A 20,528-nucleotide genomic window follows, 5' to 3' on the forward strand; every position below is an offset into this window, starting at 1 on the left:
GATTTCACTGTTTAAAGCCATTGGAAGATTTCTCAAACCTAGTATTTTCTATAAATTGCGAAATGAGACTCATCCTCAAAACACCTTCCTGAATGCAGAATTTTGCTATTTCGAGACGCATGTGTTTGAAATCTTGTTGTAGTTTGTCTTATGGACACAGTTTTCCCCTTGATCCCTTTGTATCCGAAGAGATTCACATCTCGTCGGATACAATTCATACTGGATTATGCCTACTGGCTCCTACTGCAGAACCTAGACGCGGATCTCCATAATATGAAAATTTAGGCCGGCTATATAAAATACACTTTCGGTACAAGTTGACCGTAAAAAAAATGAGTACAATTTTTATCCAGGAGTTGAAGAGCATTTTATACAGTGTGTGGAAATAGAACTCCAGCCATATGCAATTTTGAAGGACGAATATTATTACGTGTTTTAAAAAAGTCGTGTATCTTCCTTATATTTGATCTTCAATTAACCTATGATCTTCGTCTTCTCACGAATCCCAAACGAAAGAAGAGATTTCAGCTTTTCTGCGCCATTTCCATAATCTCCATCAGAAGTCCCATATTCCAACTTTTGGATACAGAGAAGAATCTCCATCTCAGTCGGTTGTTCTTGCCTTATCACGATTCATGTCTGCCGCTGGATGTGTACGACTTCAGGAGCTGATGGGGTTCGCCGGTTCAGCAAGGTTTTAAAGTGATCTCTCCAAATGGATGCTTTACCGGCAGTCATTCCATTGGCAGCTTTGAAGATTGGTGAACATCTTTTCCTATTGCGGCTGTATTGCTCTGGTAAAGCAATGGGTTTCCACAAGGCTATGCCCTTCCATGCCTTTTCAATCTTTTTTGCTTTTGAATTCCATTCCTTTTCGTAATTTTGTTGCACTTGACGGTGCAACATTCTTCTCAAGCTCTCTTTCTGGTTGAAATCGTTGCTTGTATGCGCTGAAAGCGACACATACAGAATTGCAGGTGTATTTTGTCTCCGAATGTTTCTCGTGAGGACATAGTCGAGGTAAGGTTTGAGAGTTTTTATCTTCCGCTTGCACTGCTCCCCAGGCGTCAAAAAGGTTGACGCTTTCCATGTAACCTCATGGCATCGACAATTCCCTTGATCCCCCATTGTGGAAGCGATGACGAGACCGGTCTGTTCACATAAGTCGACTAGGCAGGTGCATATCTCGAGCTATTGTAAAATTGTTGTTCTATTGTTATAGTTAATGCTCCAGTTGATCACAAAAAAAGATAGGAAATGATCGAGAAGAAATGTACGACATTTACAAAACATGCACAAAGAACACTGCGATGTAGTCATTTAACAAATAAAAATCAGGAAAGGGGTTGTAAAAGACTGCCCTGCGCCTGCACAGTCGACAGTTTAAATCCGCTGCAGCCTAACCAAGCCTGGAATCACTCCTGGGTCGATAAGTTTGCACCAGATTTACCTGTGAGGATAGAAGCACTGACTTGATACCAACCCCCACAAGTCACGGCGTATTGTGTTCAGGCCAAACGTCCGTTCAAACCTCAATCGACTTGAAATTGAGGTTAGCGTAGTGCACCACGAAAAGGATTGATCAATGCTAGGTTTTAAAATATAATAATGCTTATCTTAGTAACTTTGTTAAAGGTTAACGGTTTTATTGGGCATTTTTTTTTGAAAAAGGAAAGGAAAAGAAAGAAAAAGCAGGAAACATATCCAATTGACAAGCTACTCGATGTTCAGTTGCCCTGCAATAGTTTCTCCACCGGCAGTGCGTTATAGAGTCGAAAACGACCATATAATTTCTGCTTTCCAAACTCAAGCTGATCAATATGCTGGAATAACCTCACGAATTTGCGAAATAATCTCTTCGCAAATTTTTTTTTCAAATGCTGCAGATGGAAGAACTCTAGTAAGATATAAATACACGTACATGTGAAAAAGTTAGGAATGAAACATGTTTCTGTGATTGGCTAGTGAATTTAGAGTTCTTAGATTCCGCATAGCTGTTCTTTGACAGTTTCTAGTATGCCTCTTCTATTCAACGTGCAAACAATTGAAAATTTGCTTTACTTTATAGAAGTTTTATTTCATTAGCTAATTTTGTGGAAGAATTGTTGGGGGATTTCTAAACAAAACAGGATTTCGTCTTCCAGGATAAGATTACTCACACCTCTATTTTTTTCAATAAAATGTTGCGATAATTACGATGATTTTTTTTCATATAGTTTAGAGTTATTTGGATATTTGGTTATCATCATGTGCACAGTATGACAACTGGTAACAAAGCAAACACTTTCTTCTGCTCAAGCTTCTCATTTTTATTGCGATACGCTGTTCAGTCACAATATTCTACTAAGACACTTCGCAGAGCCCACTCGTGTCGCACTTCTGTTTGCAAAGACTGCAGGTAGGACCCATCTTGTAGATTGGCCTTCCAACAGCAAAGTAGCTTTAAAAACTTATGTTTAGTATAAAACTTTCTTTTTAATGCACAGCAAATGGTTCACTTCTTACTTCGGCTGATAGATACATCCAATAGCCAATTTTTTCAGCGAATAACAATACTTTATATTGCATGTTAGGTTCGTATTAGAATCCCAAATCATCTGGAAATTCCAATAATCCTCTGATAAATAGTATTCATTTCCCCATGCAAGGAAATCCTAATCAACTTATGTATGGGCTGGAAACGCTCACCCTTGCAAAAGCTGGTATGCGAAGATTTTCTTGGTAACGATTGTTTTGACCTGGTCCCTGCAACATTGTACCGAATGGAATTTCACTCCACCATCTTCTAACGGCCTGTAAAACAATGCAGTTGCCAGCGCCTTCCACCAGTGGTTTATACATAAAAATGAGAACAGGTAGCTGCACATTTGATTTGTAGAAATTTCCACTACGCTACTCATTGCCACTGGTTACGTTCGGTCAATTTCACTTGCTCATTTTCAAGTTGTAAGAAAAAGAATCGTCTCTTTCCAAGTGATTTTTTCTACATTACTTATTTTGGGGGAAACCCCACAAATAAGAGAACCTTCTGAGCTGCATAGATGGGCGACGGCACGTCTTCTAGAAAGGTAACATGAATGTTTCCATCATAGCTCTCCTCATCCTCATCACAATGATCGGTCCGGACATTACAGAGTTCCGACGCCAGCTTCACCTCCATTTCACAGTTATATGCCTTCAAAAGAATCTTACAGCATACAAACATACAAAGTTATTTTGGAACATCTCTTGAACACAGTATCTAAACGTTTACCATTTTCTTCATCTTCGAAGCAGGACTAACTCTTACATTACCTTTCATTACCACTTTACCGCGAGCTACGAGGGAGCTGAAAATCGGATATTATGGGAGAGCCTTATTTTTTTGCGTCCTTGTTTTATAAGGTTCATTGGAATGAATTGCGCAGGAAAACAAGGCTGCAATCCGGAAAATCACCGTTGCACTACTTACCGGTAACTGTTAGTCATGAATAGAAATTCTCTTCTCACTTCGTCGTTTATCCATTCTGTATCAACATGTCCATCAGAAGAGGTGCACATTCCGATGTCTGAAAAAATTGGGTCGACGAAAAAAACCGGTAAGAGAAAATGTTATAGCAAGAGAATGCATGGTGTCAACAGTATTAGCAAGTAAATTCTTCCCTTCGAAGTATGAACAGGCGAAGCGCTTTAGGCTGGCCGATCCACTAAACATGCACCGAGACGTTCGGTTTGGGCCCAGAACCATAAAATTTTGTGAAAGCAAATGAGGCCCATGAAATGAAATGCAGGAAGCAGCTAAACAATCTAGCGTCCGTATTGTCAAATACAAAAGCGTTGCTATTTTGAAAACGTCGTAGTATTGGAAACATTAGTTGCTCTGGAGGAGTACCTAGCCGCTGAGTGCATAGATACAGTAGCACTCCTGCCAATGCGCAGCAGTCATCCGGTAGGGAAGCTACGAAATGAAAGCCACTTTTCTCAAGAAATAATTAAATAGAAAATATCAATGCAATATTACGCGTTGTTGTTGCTGGTGCTGGTGCTGGTGCCGGTGTTGTTGTTGTCGTTGTCGTTGTCGTTGTCGTTGTTGTTGTTGTTGTTGTTGTTGTTGCAACACCTCCGTAAGGGGACCAGTTTGGAGGGCAGAGACCATCTGTTCCGCACACATCTTTGCAACGACTGCATGTATTTCCCATTTCGTAGATCTGCCTGCCAACAGCAAATGAACTGAAATTTTTTCCTATATTATAAACTTTCCTTAATGAGCCGCCGATTATTTACCTACCTCGGTTCATAGACGCACACTACAGCTAACTTATATGATGAATAACAGTTTGCAACAGTGCAGCCCAGCTTCACGCTAGATTCCCAAACCATCTGGAACCTTTCATGGTCTCCTCATTATCGATACACATTTCGTGATGCAACTTTAGTCTGGTGATATTTGTACTGCAAAACTTGCCCACCTTTGCGAAGTGAGGTATACCAAGATTCGGATGATAAAGATTTCCTTGCCCCGGTGATTGCAACAATGAGCCTACTGCTGTTTCCCTGTACCATGCTCTAACGGCCTAAAATAGGAACCAAGTGGCAATCTTCCCTAATTAATTCCTTGTCGGGGGTGAAGAAGTCGAACTTGATATGTAGACTTTCTTCTGCAGGGAAGAGAACAAAACACTGTTTAATTTCTACCAAATCTCATTGTAACAACCTCGTTTCTAACGTGTAACAATTAAAGTTCTGCAGTCGATTTCTGCCCGAGTTGTGCTAGAGAAGAAAACCACATAAAAGTGGACCTTTTGAGCTGCTTCCATAGGGTCCATGTATACGTTCGCGAATGCTTTACGATTGAAATTGTGCAGCGAGTTGATGTTGCAAGCAGCTTCTACTGCCTTTTCCTCCACATCACAATCATATTCCTAGAAAATTCTTCTAAGAAAATTCCTTGCAAACAAAATGATTTTGTAATGATGTTAAACGCAGTAATTTACCATTCTCCTCATCTGCGAAGCAGGAGGAGCTCTTATACCAGCACTCATTATTCCTTCACCACGAGCTATGATGGAGCTAAAAATTTTACACCTTGGAATAGCTATATTTTACTTGTAAACTTGTTTTATAACGTTTAATTAAAATTAACGAGAAAATGAGGAAATTATTCAGAAAACCTCTGTTGCACTTCTTACCGGTAGTTGTTAGTCATGTGTAGAAATGTAGCCCTGATTCTGTCGTCCATCAGTTCTCTACCAAAGCCACCAGGAGGGCAGATTTCTGCTGAAAAAAAATGGTTCGATCAATAAAATTGGAAAGAAAAAATTTTACATCAGGCGAGTGTGCTATCAAACTTTTTCTCAGAAGTATTAACAGGTAAAGTGCTGAGATTTGACCAGAACCCTGAGAATACGCCAACGGCGTTGGGTTAGGGCCCAGAATCATTAGCACTAGTGAAAAGGAATCGAGAATATAAAATGAAATCTAGGAACAGCAAATGGGCACCCTTATATGAGGAGTACAAAATTACGATTGCGCAGAGAGTGGTGACCTCTCGTTGCTGCGCTACACTTAAAAGTATATAACAAATATACAGAGAGCAACTAGACGTTCCAGGGTACGCTTTGGGAACGTACAAGCCATCAAATCCGCACAAATATATGGCACGATCCCTTTACATTGCAAAAAAAGTGCTGTCAGGCGTTTGAGTCTACGTTATACACGGGCTATGTGACCTCCACAGATACAAGATTTCTTCACATTGCAGAAAAGTGCTGTCATCCAACACACCGCCAAAGACCATTCCCCGAATGGTGAACTGCCTGAAGAAAGCATAGAATCTATGCTAACAATCATTACTTTTGCTGTCCTAAACTGTCGAGGTAGCTCTAACATGTCGTCCTTTCTAAGATTCTACGATATCTCCGTGTTCCACTTACTGCTTCACATGAAACATTTATGAGAGACCGATCCGTCATCAGTAGCAAAGACTACACCATCTACCTAGAAGATGGTTAACGAAAAGAAGACAGGATGCTGCATGACAAATGAGAGGAACGACTACAAGAATATAATGGAGGAATTTGGCTCAACATGGGCTATTGTACGACTGTGGGATCACAAAAGAGTAAATTCTGGATCGGAAGTGCCCCTACACCTACGGAGACCGGTGAAGAGAGTAAGGAAGACGTTTTATATGGAGAGCTCAGAGAAAGAGAAGAGAAGGAAAGGAAGAATGGATCTGAGAAGGATGATCATCCAGCAGGCGTTCATTGTCGGAATCAATGCTAACGAAAATATGGGAGTTGAACAACAACCTGAAATCCTGGAAAAGTGATATGGTAATGCGAAGGGCATTAACCGTCTCGCCGACTGATGTAGAAAGGCAGGCGTTATCGCCTTCAAGATCAGGAAGAATCATCGACATCGTGAACTTGTATGGGTAAGCTCAACTTTTTGATGATAAAGAGCAGCGCAAGCGGAAGGTAAAAATTCTCAATTCTCAGCTCGACTACATTCTCAGGAGGAAAATGCCTCAGTCAGAAGTTCAAAAATTTAGAGCTGTTTGGAACGTCGCATACGACTCTGATCGCTGCCCAAATCTTCTCAGCCTCAAGATATGCTATCATAGTTCCTCATCTACAAGAGGTTATCTGAATTACTAGCCATCACATTGCTTGGTGTCGCTTAAAGGCGGCATAGCACAAATCTGAGGTGGTGCGTATTTCAGGTGGAGTATTTGTACACGAGATAGTAGATTATGGAAAGGGGTGTGATTCCGTCCATTTCTTCCTAATTGCCGTAGAAAACGGCCTGGAAGATGCGCGCGTGCACAAGGCTGGCGCGCTCCGATCGAACTCCTTATGGAAAATAGTGCGCCGGAACGCTCGAAGCCGTATCTTCCAGGCCGTTTTCTACGGCAGTTAGAAAGAAATGAATCACTCTTCTCTCAGTAATCTACGATCCTGTATACGAATACTCCACCGGAAATCCCTACCACTCCAGATTCGTGGGGTGATGCCTTTAAGGATAGAGTTCAATCCGGAATCGCAGAGGTTCATGAAAGAAAAAGGGGATCGTAAATTGGAATGTTGGTGCGAAGTGGAGGATGTTCGTGACCTCCTGGACAAGCGTGATTCTAATTTAAATAGTACGCTGTAGAATTGCGAGTATTGGTCGGTTTTGGACAGTATCGAACCGCTGATTGCACAACTTAGGGATTACTTCTCTCAACTACGTTGCACTATTAAAAAACTCCAACTTCCTTTATTTGAAAACGTGAAAACTAGAGCGGAAGCAACAGAATTTACAGCCGCATCCAAAGATGTGAGAATACATTTCTCGCAGTCCTCTTACTCATCAATATGGTCAAAATAATGTTTATTATAAGATAATTGTGATGTGTAACTAGACCGCCGACCTTAATGATAGCGGAGCCAATCTCCGAGAATGTGTTGGTAGTGTTATCTCCATTTTCTTGCAATATTGCTTTACATCTACATCACTTTAAAATTCGTTACGAGTGTGTTTTATACGGCACTGCCGTTCTAAGCACAAAAAATGCCTGCGGCTTGGTTTGTAATGTCAATTCAGAGAATAAAGTGAGGTCCGAAAAGGTATTGAGTGTAATAGCAGGTGGACAATACTCTCCTTGTTTCAGCAAAGGAAAATTTCGGATTGATGTGTGGAGAAAAGGGAGTTTCTAAATTCTACAAAAAAATGCTTTGCGCTCCATTCTTGTTTGATTGCTGAACTCTGCGTATATCAATTTTTTTGTGATTGGTTCGGAATTTGCATGAAAATAACAACTCCTGCGTACGTTGACATTAATTTCGCTCACCTCTGGCAAGATTACCACCGACGAGAATTACAGCAAGAATCTGAACACATTGTGCTGTTGGAACAAAGATGTTGGCCGAAAAAGGACCGTGTTTTGAGGAAAGCAAAGGGAACTTACTGAACAAAACGGCAGCATCAGCTGTGTTCGTGGTGCAGTCGTCTCAGAGAATATCCTTTGTATTTCTCTTCGACATGTTGCTCCACCTTTCTCATGATGTAAAGCTTTCGAATTATTCATAATTAGCACGTACATTTAGATGTTCTGACGAATACTAATTCGTCGTTAGTTTCCTGTGAGAAGATGGTATGGTGGTAGTATGGTGAATGGACAGAATAATTTCGTGCTGCAACTTTGGAATGTGAACGTTCGATGTCGGCCGGTTTAATGAAAAGTTTGTAGCGTTTTCGTTAGAAGATGATCGTAGCCCAAAAGACTAGTGGCAACGTGTAATTTCGTTTCTTGATCATTCAAAATTATTTTTATTATTATTTCAAATCCATTTTTGGGAGTGTCGTACCTATATGTGGCGAAAAATTATGGTTTAGGATTACTTTGCATATGAAAAGAGAACAAAATTGAAGGATAAAATGAACAAAATAAACTTTTACCCATTCTTTGTTCGGAATATATGCGACTTTCGAGTGAACTAGCATAGATGTTCCCCATTAGGGAAAGTAGGTCACCATATCACAATTGCTGATCCCTGCTGGGCGGATTTGGAGGCCAAAGTGATTGGTTTGGGTTAGTTTGTAGTCCTTTTTTGTTTTGGAATCGTCTTTTTCTTATCTTTTGCCAGATATCTCTAGTTTGCTGCTTGAAATATGAAATACGCAGAGGTTTCATGGTGAAACTGGCTATTTGCAGGAAAAATCGAATCAAATTCTGTCGCGGAATTTTCCTACAACTGTCCTTCAACGCTAGAGGTTTCAAACACTCAACGTTCATTTTATTATGCGAAAAAATATAGGGCGATCATAGAGTTCGCCGAGTTTTTCTCTGTTTATGTTTGCTAACAGCCCCGTCCATCAGTAGCTGAATGTGACAGGTAAAGAAACTAACTTTTTTTTGAAATCATTAGCAGTCTATCAGCAAGTCTTTGTAAAGTGATCTGCGCCAGTTACAGTAGGCTACACATACAGTAGGCTCAAAGATCGCAGTCCCACGTCAAATCCACAAAGTGATCATTCTTTGCTGTCATGTTCTTCCTCGGAAACTAACAGGGAGTTGTAATTCACAGGGATCTGTGGGGTTACATTCAGAAATCAAACAAAAAGAGCTACACATGCACAGCGCTTGGATTGCGAAAAATGCCCCCCTTGACAATTGACATAAGGCTAAGATTATTATTGTTGAAAGCAAGAAAAATTCTCTAATCCTTTTTATCATTATCTTTCGTTGCATCTCCTTAGTAAACTATTTACTTTTTTGTCGTAGGTGTTTTTACTCCGCTAGAATAGCTTGTGCCATCGCCCTATTAAAAATATCCTAAAATCGAATTCGAGAATGGTATAGCTGCTAGGCGGAGACTTATCCAGCAATCGACGGAAATGAGGGTGGTGGAAATGAGAATGCTCGGAGCGTTAATGTTTCATGATTCTGATTTCTCCAATAGAAGATTGCCAAAATAAGAAAGTGTTTTTGTTATTCTTATAACCTGCTGTAATTCCAGGAAGAAAAACATAATTTCCAGGAAGAAAAACATAATTTTCAAAACATTGCTGTGACGTGAGTGTAGGGCGGCAGCATGACTTCGTAACGGTGTTCTCACTCTGGTTATACCTCGCGAAAGGTTGGCTATTACACCTCACTCTCTAGAAACGGACATGCAGAAAATTCAAAGAAAAAATGGAAAACTATATTCCAAGGGAAAGGGTGTAGCGTAAGCTCATGCACCTTCATCTCTTTATCACACCTGAGAACTCATGTTACTGTAGCAAGTGTTAATCTGTTTGGAAGAGTAAGGGTTCTAAGGGAAAAAACCCAGGGAGTCGACCGCTCAAATATCTTGCGGATGTTCATTCACTCCTCGGCGACTTCAACCAAAATTGTTGTTTTTCATTCCTTGAGGTGGTCTTTGATTGCCTTTCAGTGGTATTCGAAACAGTCCTTGACATAATACACATTCGCTAGAATAGGATGAGCAATTTTGAATTTAGTATGGTCAACCCCACAGGACAACTCTTTTTGCTAACCGTGAAAATTTCTAAAAATCGAGTAGTACCGGTTTGTTTGAAAATATTCGTTCGGAGACTATGGAACGTTGGCGTGTGTACATGTGTGCATGAGGTTAGCTTGGGAGACGAATGGGTTCACGTTGTTTAGAATTATCTGAAATTGCTCTTGATATTTCCGTTGCATAAATAATGCAGCGCTCAAACGGAAACGCAGTCAGATGTAGAGAGCTGCAATAGTCTTGGTACAAAAGGAAAGTAGTTGTTGTGAAAAGTTTTTCTTCAGTCCTCAACACTGCCAGTGGAGTCGCTGTTGGTGAAACAAGGCCTGAAAGATGCGGCGCGTTCACAAGGCTGGCGCGTTCTTGTTCTTCTTCTTGTAGTCTTCGTTGACAACAGAGCCATGGAACGCTCGGGACCTCGTCCTTCAGGCCGTTTTTTATGGCGAGGGATGAACGGAATCAACCGCTTCCCCCCAATCCACGAACTCGTACAAGAACTACCCACCTGAAATCCGTGCCACCCCAGATTCGTGGTATCCTGGCCTTAAAGTACTCGACCTCCTCTGCTAGGGCACAGCGAAGTTTTTGCTTTTCGTACGAATTAGTCAAAAGAAAGCTCATCAATTAACAACCTTTTCGTAGATATAAAAAATTCTCGCTCCTAATCAGTCCTTGTCTTCGGTAGCTAAACCCTTTGTTCCTAGAAAAAACTGGTGCCACGCTGTTGTTCAATTTGAGAGAAGGAGGTGTTAAACAAGCACAAATTAAGGTGAGCAAAACTTGGTGTACGGTAAGCAAGGTTCAGCAGAATAAGCAGTGCTCTGTTGAAAGCCGCTGTTGTAATTAACACAGGCTTTCAATGGCTAACAGTAATGTAGCCCCTGTTCATTGAGAAGGTCTGGGATCAATTCCCAACAAGACTGAGTTTTTTGCACGTGGCGTTAAAGGGTTTAAAGAGCACATTTCTCATTTAACAGTGATGAATTTTCTGATAATCGCCCAACAAAGCAATTTCGATGTTGCTACTGAACGAACAAGACATCAGCAGCAGGGAATGGGGATAAAATGAGTGCAAAGTAGGCGAGTTTCTGAACAACGACGTTCAATGTGAATTTCTTGCGATACGATTTTGCACAGCCATGAGGACAGATTTTGTCCTTTCTGCGGTTTGGCGGGGGAATCAGGACCTAAGTCAGGAGTGACAATTGTGAAGGTGAGATTGTTGTTGCGGTGGTCGGTCCTCGACTCAACGGTTGTTTATTGAATCCTGTCAGCTCTAGGATATTCCGAGAGTAAAAAAGTGTCATGCTTTGGCATTTGAAAACCAAAATTGATCCGTTTATTGGTCAAAGATCGGAAATGTGCCGAAGCGAAGAAACCTAGCAAAAGAACTTGCAATGAAATATTCAGTGTCTCTGGAGCTATTTATTCTATTATTATTATTATTATTATTGTTATTATTATTATTATTATTATTATTATTATTATTATTATTATTATTATATTGTTTATTATTTTTCTATATCAATTTAATCAATGGTTTAATTATTTCAATTCTCTTATTCTTCGTATGTTAAAATCATCTTTTTTTTAGCGTTAGACCTTTCTAAGACAATAAATAAGTTCCTAGTTGGTTACCTATTTAGAAATATGTAAGAAAACTCCTTGAGTGCCCAGAATAAATGGGCAATTGAATAAAAAAATTCTTCCTATGCTCCCAATATGTAGCCTGTGTGGAAAACATATCGTAAATGTTGAAAAATGCAGTTTTTGTTAAATAAACTTAAAAAAAGGCTAATTTTTTCCCCAAAATCCCAATTTTTGACCCGACACCATCCTTGACCTATTTCCTATTTATCCATTTCAGTCTGAATTTTGAAACTTCAGATCCAAAATGCCTAAGCCAAAGGGTGTCTTTAAGTCAAACCCATCTATAAATGAGAACGAGTTATTATATGTTTTAGGGTACTTCTTAATATAAACGATCAAACGTGAGAAACGGTGAGCAATTTCATCCACAATAGGATTTTGAAAATTAATTCCGAATTATTTTAATATGGTTAGTGAATCAACTTGGTTGTTTTCTTTTTTTATTCCGAAAATTTTACTATACTCTAATTATTTCATGCTTTTTTCACCATTATTTTTAAATCTAAAAGTTGATAGCGAAATGTCCTATTTATGAGCAGTTTCGTTCCTAAGATGGATTCTGCGATCAGCTGAAGGTTTTAGTGATTTTGGCTAATTTTATTGTCTGAGCTTTTATAATATTTTAGATTCAAAAACCACTAAGCTATGAACTCGGAAGATTCCCAGGGAGAATTGTTATCTTTTCCTCACACGACCTCTACGTCGTTTGTTAGAAATCTTGGAGTTTTCTTCGCTCCTAAGAACTGTACAGAATGATTCTATTTCTCGCTTGAAGTTGTCTAATGAGGTACGAGCCAAAAAATGTGTGTTTTCAAATTAAACTTTTTGACAGACGACCTGGTCCAATCAGTGGAAAAACACCTTCTTGAACTTAAAAAGGATCAAGTTTGTTAAACTCTCTCTTTTAAATTAGGAAAAAAAAGAATGCCAAGCTAAACATTGTCGTTCCCTTCTATGTAGGTGTTTTAAAGTTTCCTGATAATAATAATGATAATAATAATAATAACAATAATAATAATAATAACGATAATAATAATAACAATAATAACATTCGGGGGCGGTGTAGTGCAGTCGTTGAGAGGTTCCGCTGTGACTACAATCGAACGGAGGTTCGAAGCCGCCCTAGTCCGAACTAAGCCTTTCGTCCCTCCGGAGTCCATAAATTGGTGCATGACTTGCCTGAGAGGATAAAAACACCGACTTGGCAGATCGGCTAGCCCACGCAAGTCATTGTATAGGCCAGTTACACGTTCGTGAACCTTAGTCGATTCTGAATTGAAGTGAACGTGGTGGCGCATTCCAAGCGGATCGATCAACGCCAAAAACGTTATCTTTAAACTTTGATAATAATAAATTCCTTATACCTTGATACCAATACCTTATATATTGCACTTCAGGAAATTCATAGCTAGCGTTTCAATGTACACTACATATTTGTGGGGCTGTTTACACTGAGTAGCCGCAATTCTCCTATCAGGTTTTCCCTTCGATAATGATCAGCGGTGATAAGCTGTGAACACATCTCCTCACATATGTCTGGTCATTTATCAGTTTATGATTGACCAGTTTTTAGGGACCACATAAAATGTACCACATAATCGTCTGCTGGTCAGAAAAAAGAGAAAATTCATCTCAACATTAGATCGGAAGATTTTTTTGAGGGCCGTGCAAAATTCTCTTCATTAAGAGCTTTGCAATGCAGTTAAACGTCGGTGCAAACTGAGAATAGAAGTCTTTGCTGGGTTAGTATGAATGACAAAATTGAAAAATGAATACGAAGACGCCACAAGGCCGATAAACGAGTCAGCGCTGACATTCTTGGGGGCAGTGGTCAATCGAAGTGGAAGAAGTACAAGTTTCACGCCATATTCTGTATATTTTGACCACTTCTCAAGATCCCTTTGAGGTTTTTTTTTATTGCAGAAGAGCAGAAATCGTCATTAGTTCTTCTGCTGTGGATGGAACAGCCACGGCAATCGCATTGATTTCCTTTGTAGTGAAGTAATCCGACCTGAGATATGATCGCTTACAATTTTATTTCATTTGAAAACTCAATTAAAGCTTTCTTTTTAAAATCTAGAGCGGTGCTCGATAAAATAGAGATTCTACTGGCAAAACATTTACAGAAATCATGGAACAAATCAAAGCATTTATTTTTTTAAACCATGAACGCTTGTGAAAAATGGAAGAAATATTACGTTTTAGAAAAAAGAAAATAAAGTGCTATAAACTTACTTCTTTCTTCTAGAATGGTGAATTCTCTTTTTAATTACAACAAATAAGATTTTCACGTATCTTCGTAAGTTTGGTGTCCATTGATAAAAATATGTAGCATATTCTAAACCATGGTAATATAGCACGAATCTACTGCATAGTTAGATTTTTCCAGGAGAAATTTGACCTCATTTGATGAGTCTGAAGTCCCTTCTAATAGTTTTTCTTTCAAAAATACTTCTAAATTAAAAGTATTTTAAAATAACAAAATATTGCAGGAATAACGGAAAATAAGAAATTACTAAACTGAGGTTCAATTTTTGTAGGGTATGCGAATTTTTTTCCGTCTTCTTGTGGTACTTCTTGCATATTTGTTTTCGAGTAAAGATTTTTGAAAAAAAATCCATGACACTAAAATATCTGAGGCGAAATTAATACTCTGCTTGGCTTCGATCCAAAAACCCAAAAATGAACCGAAAGGGCGAAATCTGTCGACAACGTGGGAACTCACACCGTATCTCGAATGCTTCTTCCGATCCGAATGTGACATTCGAACCATTCGCCCTCGTGATCGATCAGTCAGCGGTCCATGCTAGGCGTTTCCGATCTAAGGCGAGCATTCAGTGTAGTCGCTAAATTAGTTATTGAAAAAGTAGGCATGAAGTTTATCAGTATAGTTGTGGAGAGGTTGGTAAATAAGGTAGATTGGTAAATTGTAAATTGAAATGCCTTTTTCAGGGTTTGAAGAAGGCGATATTGCCGAAACGTAACGACTTTTTTCAGTCTGTAAAACGTACGTGATGGTGAGACCCATTGTTAAGCGGTAGAATGAACGCTTCCATTTTTCTCCTTCAGCTTTTTCGCTTAGTTCACAAGAAGATGAAAAAGTCATGACATTTTTTCAGTTGCGCGATACGCTTCGCACGTAATTTCGATCGTTGTCAACGGTCACATTTTCAAATATGTATTAACATAATGGGATTTGTAATAGCAATGCGGTTGGGTGAATTCGCAACTTATTTTAAACCTGAACAAAAATGCCATGAGGAGCGGCGCTTCCGAGCGCTTGGCAGTTAAACGGTAGCACTTGGAGTAAGAAAAACTTGGTGCGTATGTCCACAAACGAGTAATTTGAAACAAAAGTATTTGAATGGAGGTTTTTGAGTGATAGGGAAGCACTGGAGACGCCACAGTGATCTTTTTGAGCCACCACTGATCCCACTGATCCACAGTTTGTTTTCAGAACTAGTTCGTTCTGCACGAATGCAGGTGCATAGTGGGCCTAAACTTTTGGGTTTTTGCGACGGATTTGAGTGATTACACACAAAGCGGTGTGGTTCCTATATTCTTGTAGTATCTATTTTCTGATTTTCCTAACAGAATGTGCATAATTATTCTGGGACGACTGCTTAACTTCGAGCCGTAATTGAGAGATTGGTATCCATGCAGAAGTGTTAGTAATATAGGTTCATCAGTAGCATAACGCGACAATTGGATGCAGCAGGCCTTTTTCTTTTTACTTCTTGTGTCTTTATCGTTAGTATCTTTCTCAGACTTCGGCGAACTATGTGCAGTTAATCGATGCGTATCGGCACCACTATCGCCATCACATGTGGTGGTCTTCATGAACAACTGGGAAACGAGAGGAAGGGAGCACAATTCAGTGTGTGATGAGTTGTTCAGGTACAGTGGCTCAATACACCTATGATCTTAAGTATTTTGAAAAACAAGCCAAAAATATGATACGTGTTCGTGGGAACTTCTAATTTTTCCATAAAAGCTTTTGCAATTTCTATGCTGTGACTTTTGAACCCTCTGGTTTATCTGATTTCTCGAGTTTGTGTACTTTAATCCGCGTTCTGGCGCACTTGACTTCACTATGAGAATGTTTGCCGTGTTTATGCCACATGATTTTTATCTCGGATGGATTTGGATGTTTGAAGCATTGTAAGATCCCTTACACCTCGTATTTCCTGTAATTTGCGAAATGAGACTTGCCCACACAACATCTGCCTCAATGAAGAATTTTGCTGTTTCGAGGCGCGTATAAAACCCACTCGGGTGGACACGTGGATACGTAATTTAGTGTCTAGCGTACACATTTTATGTCTGGGGTCTTGTTATTGTATGGACGTACTTTTTTGCTGCTGATTCCACTGTATCTGACGAGATTCGCACCTCTCTGAGAACACCTACTGGATCCTATTCCGCAACCTAGACTAGGATCTCATGAGAATTTAGGCCGACTATCTAAAATCTGCTTATTGAAGTATCGTGCATATAAAACTAGCGCTTTTAGTATTAATGTGATCGTAAAAATAGGGCGTACAATTTTTATTCAGGAGTTGAAGTACATTTTACACTGTATGTGGAATCAAAACTCCAGCCATATGCATATGTGAAGGATAACTATGTTAACGTCCTTTAAACAGTCATGTATCCCTTCTGTGTTCGATTTGTATTGAAAGGATGATCTTTGTCATCCAGAAATCCCAGAAGAAAGAAGAGATATCAGCATTTCTGCGTCGTTTCCATAATCCTCATCAGAAGTTCCATATTTCAAATCCTGAATAGAGGAGAAAATCCCCGTCTTCGTCGGTGTTTCTTTCCTTATCGTGATGCTTGTCTGTCCTTGGACGTGAACGAGACCAAGAGCTGATAGGGTTTGTGAAGTGATCTCTCCAAATGGATGCTTCACCGACAGTCACTCCGTTGGCAGAGCTGAAGATTGACGAACACCTTGTCCAGTTGCCGATGGAGAGCTCTGGTAAAGCATAGGGTTTCCACGAGTCCATGCCTTTCCTTGAACTTTCAATCTTCTTCGCTTCTGAATTATTTTCTTTTTCGTAATCTTGTTCCGCAACATTCTTTTTGAACGCTCTTCCTGATTGATATCGCTCGTGCTGCAGGCGGCACAAACAGAATCATACGTGCATTTTGTCTCCATGTCTTTGTGTCTAATTTCTTCTTTCGAAGTCGAATTTTGAAGGCGGCAAGTCGAATGCCCACATAAGCTCATGGTATCGATGATTCCCTTGATCCCCTTTGTGGAGACAGTGACGAGGTCGGTCTGATCACATACATCGACCAGGCAGCTACGCTTCTCGAGCTATTGTTTAATATTGTATAGAATTCCTTATTCTTCATTGTGAAGGTTAGAACGCATACAACTCAAACAAATCCAAGCAATAAGTAGAAACAAGCATTTGGAAAATTGAAACTAAATTTGAGGGAACAGATGACATTTACAATACGCACATACCTTGAAGATGTAACAACAGAAACGTTCAATATGTGTAAAAAAATCTAAGCTATAAAATCACACTGTTGTTCACACCCAGTCTTTGATATGCTCCTACTGACCACAAGAAAAAGGACAGTAAATAGGTGAAGAGAAACGTCCTATGACATTAACAATACATGAATAAAGAACACTGCGATATAATGATTTAACAAATAAAAATCAGGACGGGGCACGGCCGGTAATTTAAAACAGCTGTAGCCCAGCTAAGCCTGAAATCCCTCCTCGTCAATAAATTTGTAGCAGATTTACTTACGAGGCGAAAAACATCGGCTTGATGCTGGTACCCACAAGTCATGGTGCATTGTGTATGGGCTGAACGTCTGTTTACAAACCTCAAACGACTCGAAATTGAAGTGGAAAGTGTAGGGGCACCACAAAAAGGATTGATTAATGAAAGACGCTTCATCCTTATTCTTCAGTCAAAGGGACTTAAATATTGAATTTTTCGTGCATTTGGCATTGTATACAGTGGACATCAAACGTTTTGTGCCGGCATGAACCTTTGAATATTTGGTGACCCGGATTGGTCAATATTTGGTGGCCCGGATTGGTCACAGGCCTATTCCTGACGATTGGAGGATCAATTGTGGACTGGACCATCAAGGATGTAGTGCGCCATACCTGCACAAAACGTCAGATGTGCACTGTATATAACATATATTGTATAGATACGCTACGATAGATAATATATCGAATTTTCACCTAATAACGTGCCTCTCTGCGAGCGGAAGAGACAGCATCAGCAGTCCACTGATTGTTCGCTCACTATAGATATTATATAAATGTGTTATATACGATACGTACAACTTTTTTGGTTGACGCGTACACATTCCCTCTGCATTCCGTTCTGACGAATTTTCACGTACGTTGCGTTGCGCTCGAAACAGCCGCGTACGCAACTATACCATGCTTTATATCATTTTGACCTTACTATATAGTCGGGTCACCACGATATAAAGGACTGTGCATTTGCGCGCTCGAAACGGCCGATGGAGGAAGCAGTTGGAACCGAGGTGAGACCATCGCAAACTGCAGCGATAGGTTGTGCCAGCAAGGGTTCCAATACGCTCCTAACTGCTACGCTCCACCGAAGCGCCTCGAGAGAAGCCGCGTACGCAATTGCGTATGTGCTTCATGTCGTTTTGGCACTAGTTGGGTCAAAACGACATGAAGCACGGACCGTTGCGCAAGCGGCCGTCCTCGCAAGCGGTGCGGTGGAGACAGCGGTTGGAATCGAGGTAGGACCATGGCGAACTGCAGAGGTGGTTGGCGGCAGCGAGGATCCTTACACGATCCCAAGCGCTGCGCTCCACCTCTCCGCCTCGAGCGCAGCCGCTTGCGCAAATGTCCATGCTTCATGTCGCTTTGACCCGACTATACTGTACGTATACAATTACGGCTGAATTCCTCTATTAGGGTTAAAGTTCGTATTATTTCAACTTACTGCTTCTGGCGTATGCAAACATCACAGTATGATACCATATCAAAAAAGACGTTTTGAAAGAGAAGTGGATTTCGAAAATGTAATTTTGAAAAACGAGAACAATTAGAATTTGAATGAAGATATACAAATACAATGAAACATCAGTTAACGCAAAAATGACAGTGAGAACTAAAAAGGCAAAGATGATGAGAACAGCTGAGAAATAAATGCGTACATCTCATCTCCTCATCTCATGTTTTACTTGTATCGCTGCCACTACTGCTACTATTGCTTTTGCTTTGAGGTCTAGAAGACGTCCCCGATGATTCTTCAGATGTGGAATTCGACTCAGATTCTAATTCAGAGATCCTGAATATTCAGTCGTAGAAAATATGGACATTACTTGTGATAGTTTAAAATCCTCTTCGACAAGCACACCAAAGCGCACCTCTCTCTATTAGATTTCAACTCCGACAGCGATGAACCAGAAGACGTCGGAGTGCTTGATCTGCTTCCAGTGCTCGTGGATGACCTTGATATTATGACTTTACCATCAATCACATGCACATTAAAGACAAAAAGAACATGAAAACCTCTGTTTCTTTTTTAGTTCTTTTTTAGCAAGGCTTGTTTGTTTTGAAGTGAAATGCGATGATCGTACACCTAGTTCATCAAAGATTTCCGCGCGGAGCTGTTCAAGGTCGTTCTGAATTGCACTGATTCAGTTTTTCAGAGTCCAGTCATTAGAAGTTATAGACTAAATGTTCGGATTACAAACCCAGGAAATTCGATCGCTCCATTTTTCCATCTCAATATCGACCGCTTCAGCAATTACTCTTAAAAATCGTCTTTTGCATGAAAATTGCCACCTAAGACTATTGCCTCACCCATCAGTAAAAACTTCGCGATCGATGACGTAAGTATAAACAGCATCCTTGAAGAGATCGAAACAGAAATTGTTCTTTTCTTTCTGCTTATCCACCCGCTTATTTCGAGTCTTTACTGGATCCCGCTCAATGGGAGGCAATGGTGGTCTCGAATTCTGAACAAGGCCTAAATAAATAAACAGTAAACAACGGTGAAGAATACAATCACTTGTCGGTTTCTGTGCAGAGGTGGCTGATAATCTTTGGACTGCAGTATCTTTGACTTCACATCAGTTCCGCTCAATGGCAACTGTAGAGGTGGAACTGTTCGACCGTAAGGAACACCCACGAATTCCGAAAGTTCCTTGTGTGGGCGTGGCAGCTGAAAACTGACCATATCAATTGCACACTTTCATAAGAAATGATTCAAACAAACATCTTCTTCAAGGTTACCTGAGTTAGTGCCGAAATTTCAGTGTTTTTATTTAAAATTGACAACGACGGGTGACGGAGGCTCATGTTGTGGAGGACAACTTTATGCCTCACTAATAAGTGTAACTTTGACAACTTGAACAAATCAAGCAGTAGTAGAAAGTGTTAGCCTTAGTCCACAAAGAAGGTTTTCGAACAAAAACGTCATCATCTGGAACTGTGGCGGTTACAAAATGGGAGCTTGGCAGCTGAGATCGACATTTAGTGACTTTGATCTAGGTCGATATTCAAGTAAAGATCTATTCGCTGCACATTTTTGTATGATGTTTATTCAATTTCCCGCCTTAGAGGGCCTTTCCTTCAAAGTCGAAAGAAAATTACAGTACCTTAGGTTGTCGTCGTTTCGCTGCGTCAGCAGAAGACGCTCTTTTAGGAACATAATGTACGCCTAAAACTCATCTTTCACTGTATTTAAAGTGAAAAGGGAAGAATGTTAGTGAGTAAACATTATCTGTACTTATTGGACTATTGTACATAGAAAATGGCGGGCTGGTGTCGACTCTTCCTTTAACTCCTCGTGTTAACCGGTAATGGTGGCTCATTATCGTCTCTGGAGCGATACTCCAGCTTGAACTGGATGGCCGTAACACCAT

General features: G+C 40.1%; 3 protein-coding genes across 4 annotated transcripts; 1 reads left to right on the forward strand and 2 right to left on the reverse strand.

The window, feature by feature from the left end:
* Positions 1–2,343: 2,343 nt before the first annotated feature.
* RB195_015338 (uncharacterized protein) lies at positions 2,344–8,065 on the reverse strand (the record flags this gene model as incomplete). Of its 2 annotated transcripts, none has more annotated exons than XM_013445757.2 (14): positions 2,344–2,440; positions 2,506–2,597; positions 2,689–2,793; positions 3,026–3,175; positions 3,254–3,329; positions 3,452–3,548; positions 4,001–4,209; positions 4,268–4,359; positions 4,449–4,553; positions 4,779–4,901; positions 4,974–5,049; positions 5,169–5,256; positions 7,814–7,853; positions 7,931–8,065. In XM_013445757.2, 14 exons carry the CDS (start codon positions 8,063–8,065, stop codon positions 2,344–2,346), a joined length of 1,485 nt encoding a protein of 494 aa, XP_013301211.2. The 2 variants fall into 2 exon arrangements, with proteins under 2 accessions (XP_013301211.2, XP_064061885.1); XM_064206004.1 differs by having other exon boundaries at positions 7,931–8,050.
* Positions 8,066–18,143: 10,078 nt separating this feature from the next.
* On the forward strand, positions 18,144–18,557 carry RB195_015339 (uncharacterized protein; the record flags this gene model as incomplete). The annotated part of the gene is made up of 1 exon (XM_064206005.1): positions 18,144–18,557. The coding sequence occupies one exon, from the start codon at positions 18,144–18,146 to the stop codon at positions 18,555–18,557; it is 414 nt and encodes a 137-aa protein (XP_064061886.1).
* Positions 18,558–18,828: 271 nt separating this feature from the next.
* RB195_015340 (uncharacterized protein) lies at positions 18,829–20,528 on the reverse strand (the record flags this gene model as incomplete). The annotated part of the gene is made up of 8 exons (XM_064206006.1): positions 18,829–18,946; positions 19,026–19,109; positions 19,171–19,283; positions 19,356–19,413; positions 19,465–19,619; positions 19,673–19,825; positions 20,262–20,323; positions 20,393–20,528. 8 exons carry the CDS (start codon positions 20,526–20,528, stop codon positions 18,829–18,831), a joined length of 879 nt encoding a protein of 292 aa, XP_064061887.1.

This window comes from Necator americanus, chromosome V, assembly GCF_031761385.1.
Source record: "Necator americanus strain Aroian chromosome V, whole genome shotgun sequence".
Lineage (NCBI taxonomy): Eukaryota > Metazoa > Nematoda > Chromadorea > Rhabditida > Ancylostomatidae > Necator > Necator americanus.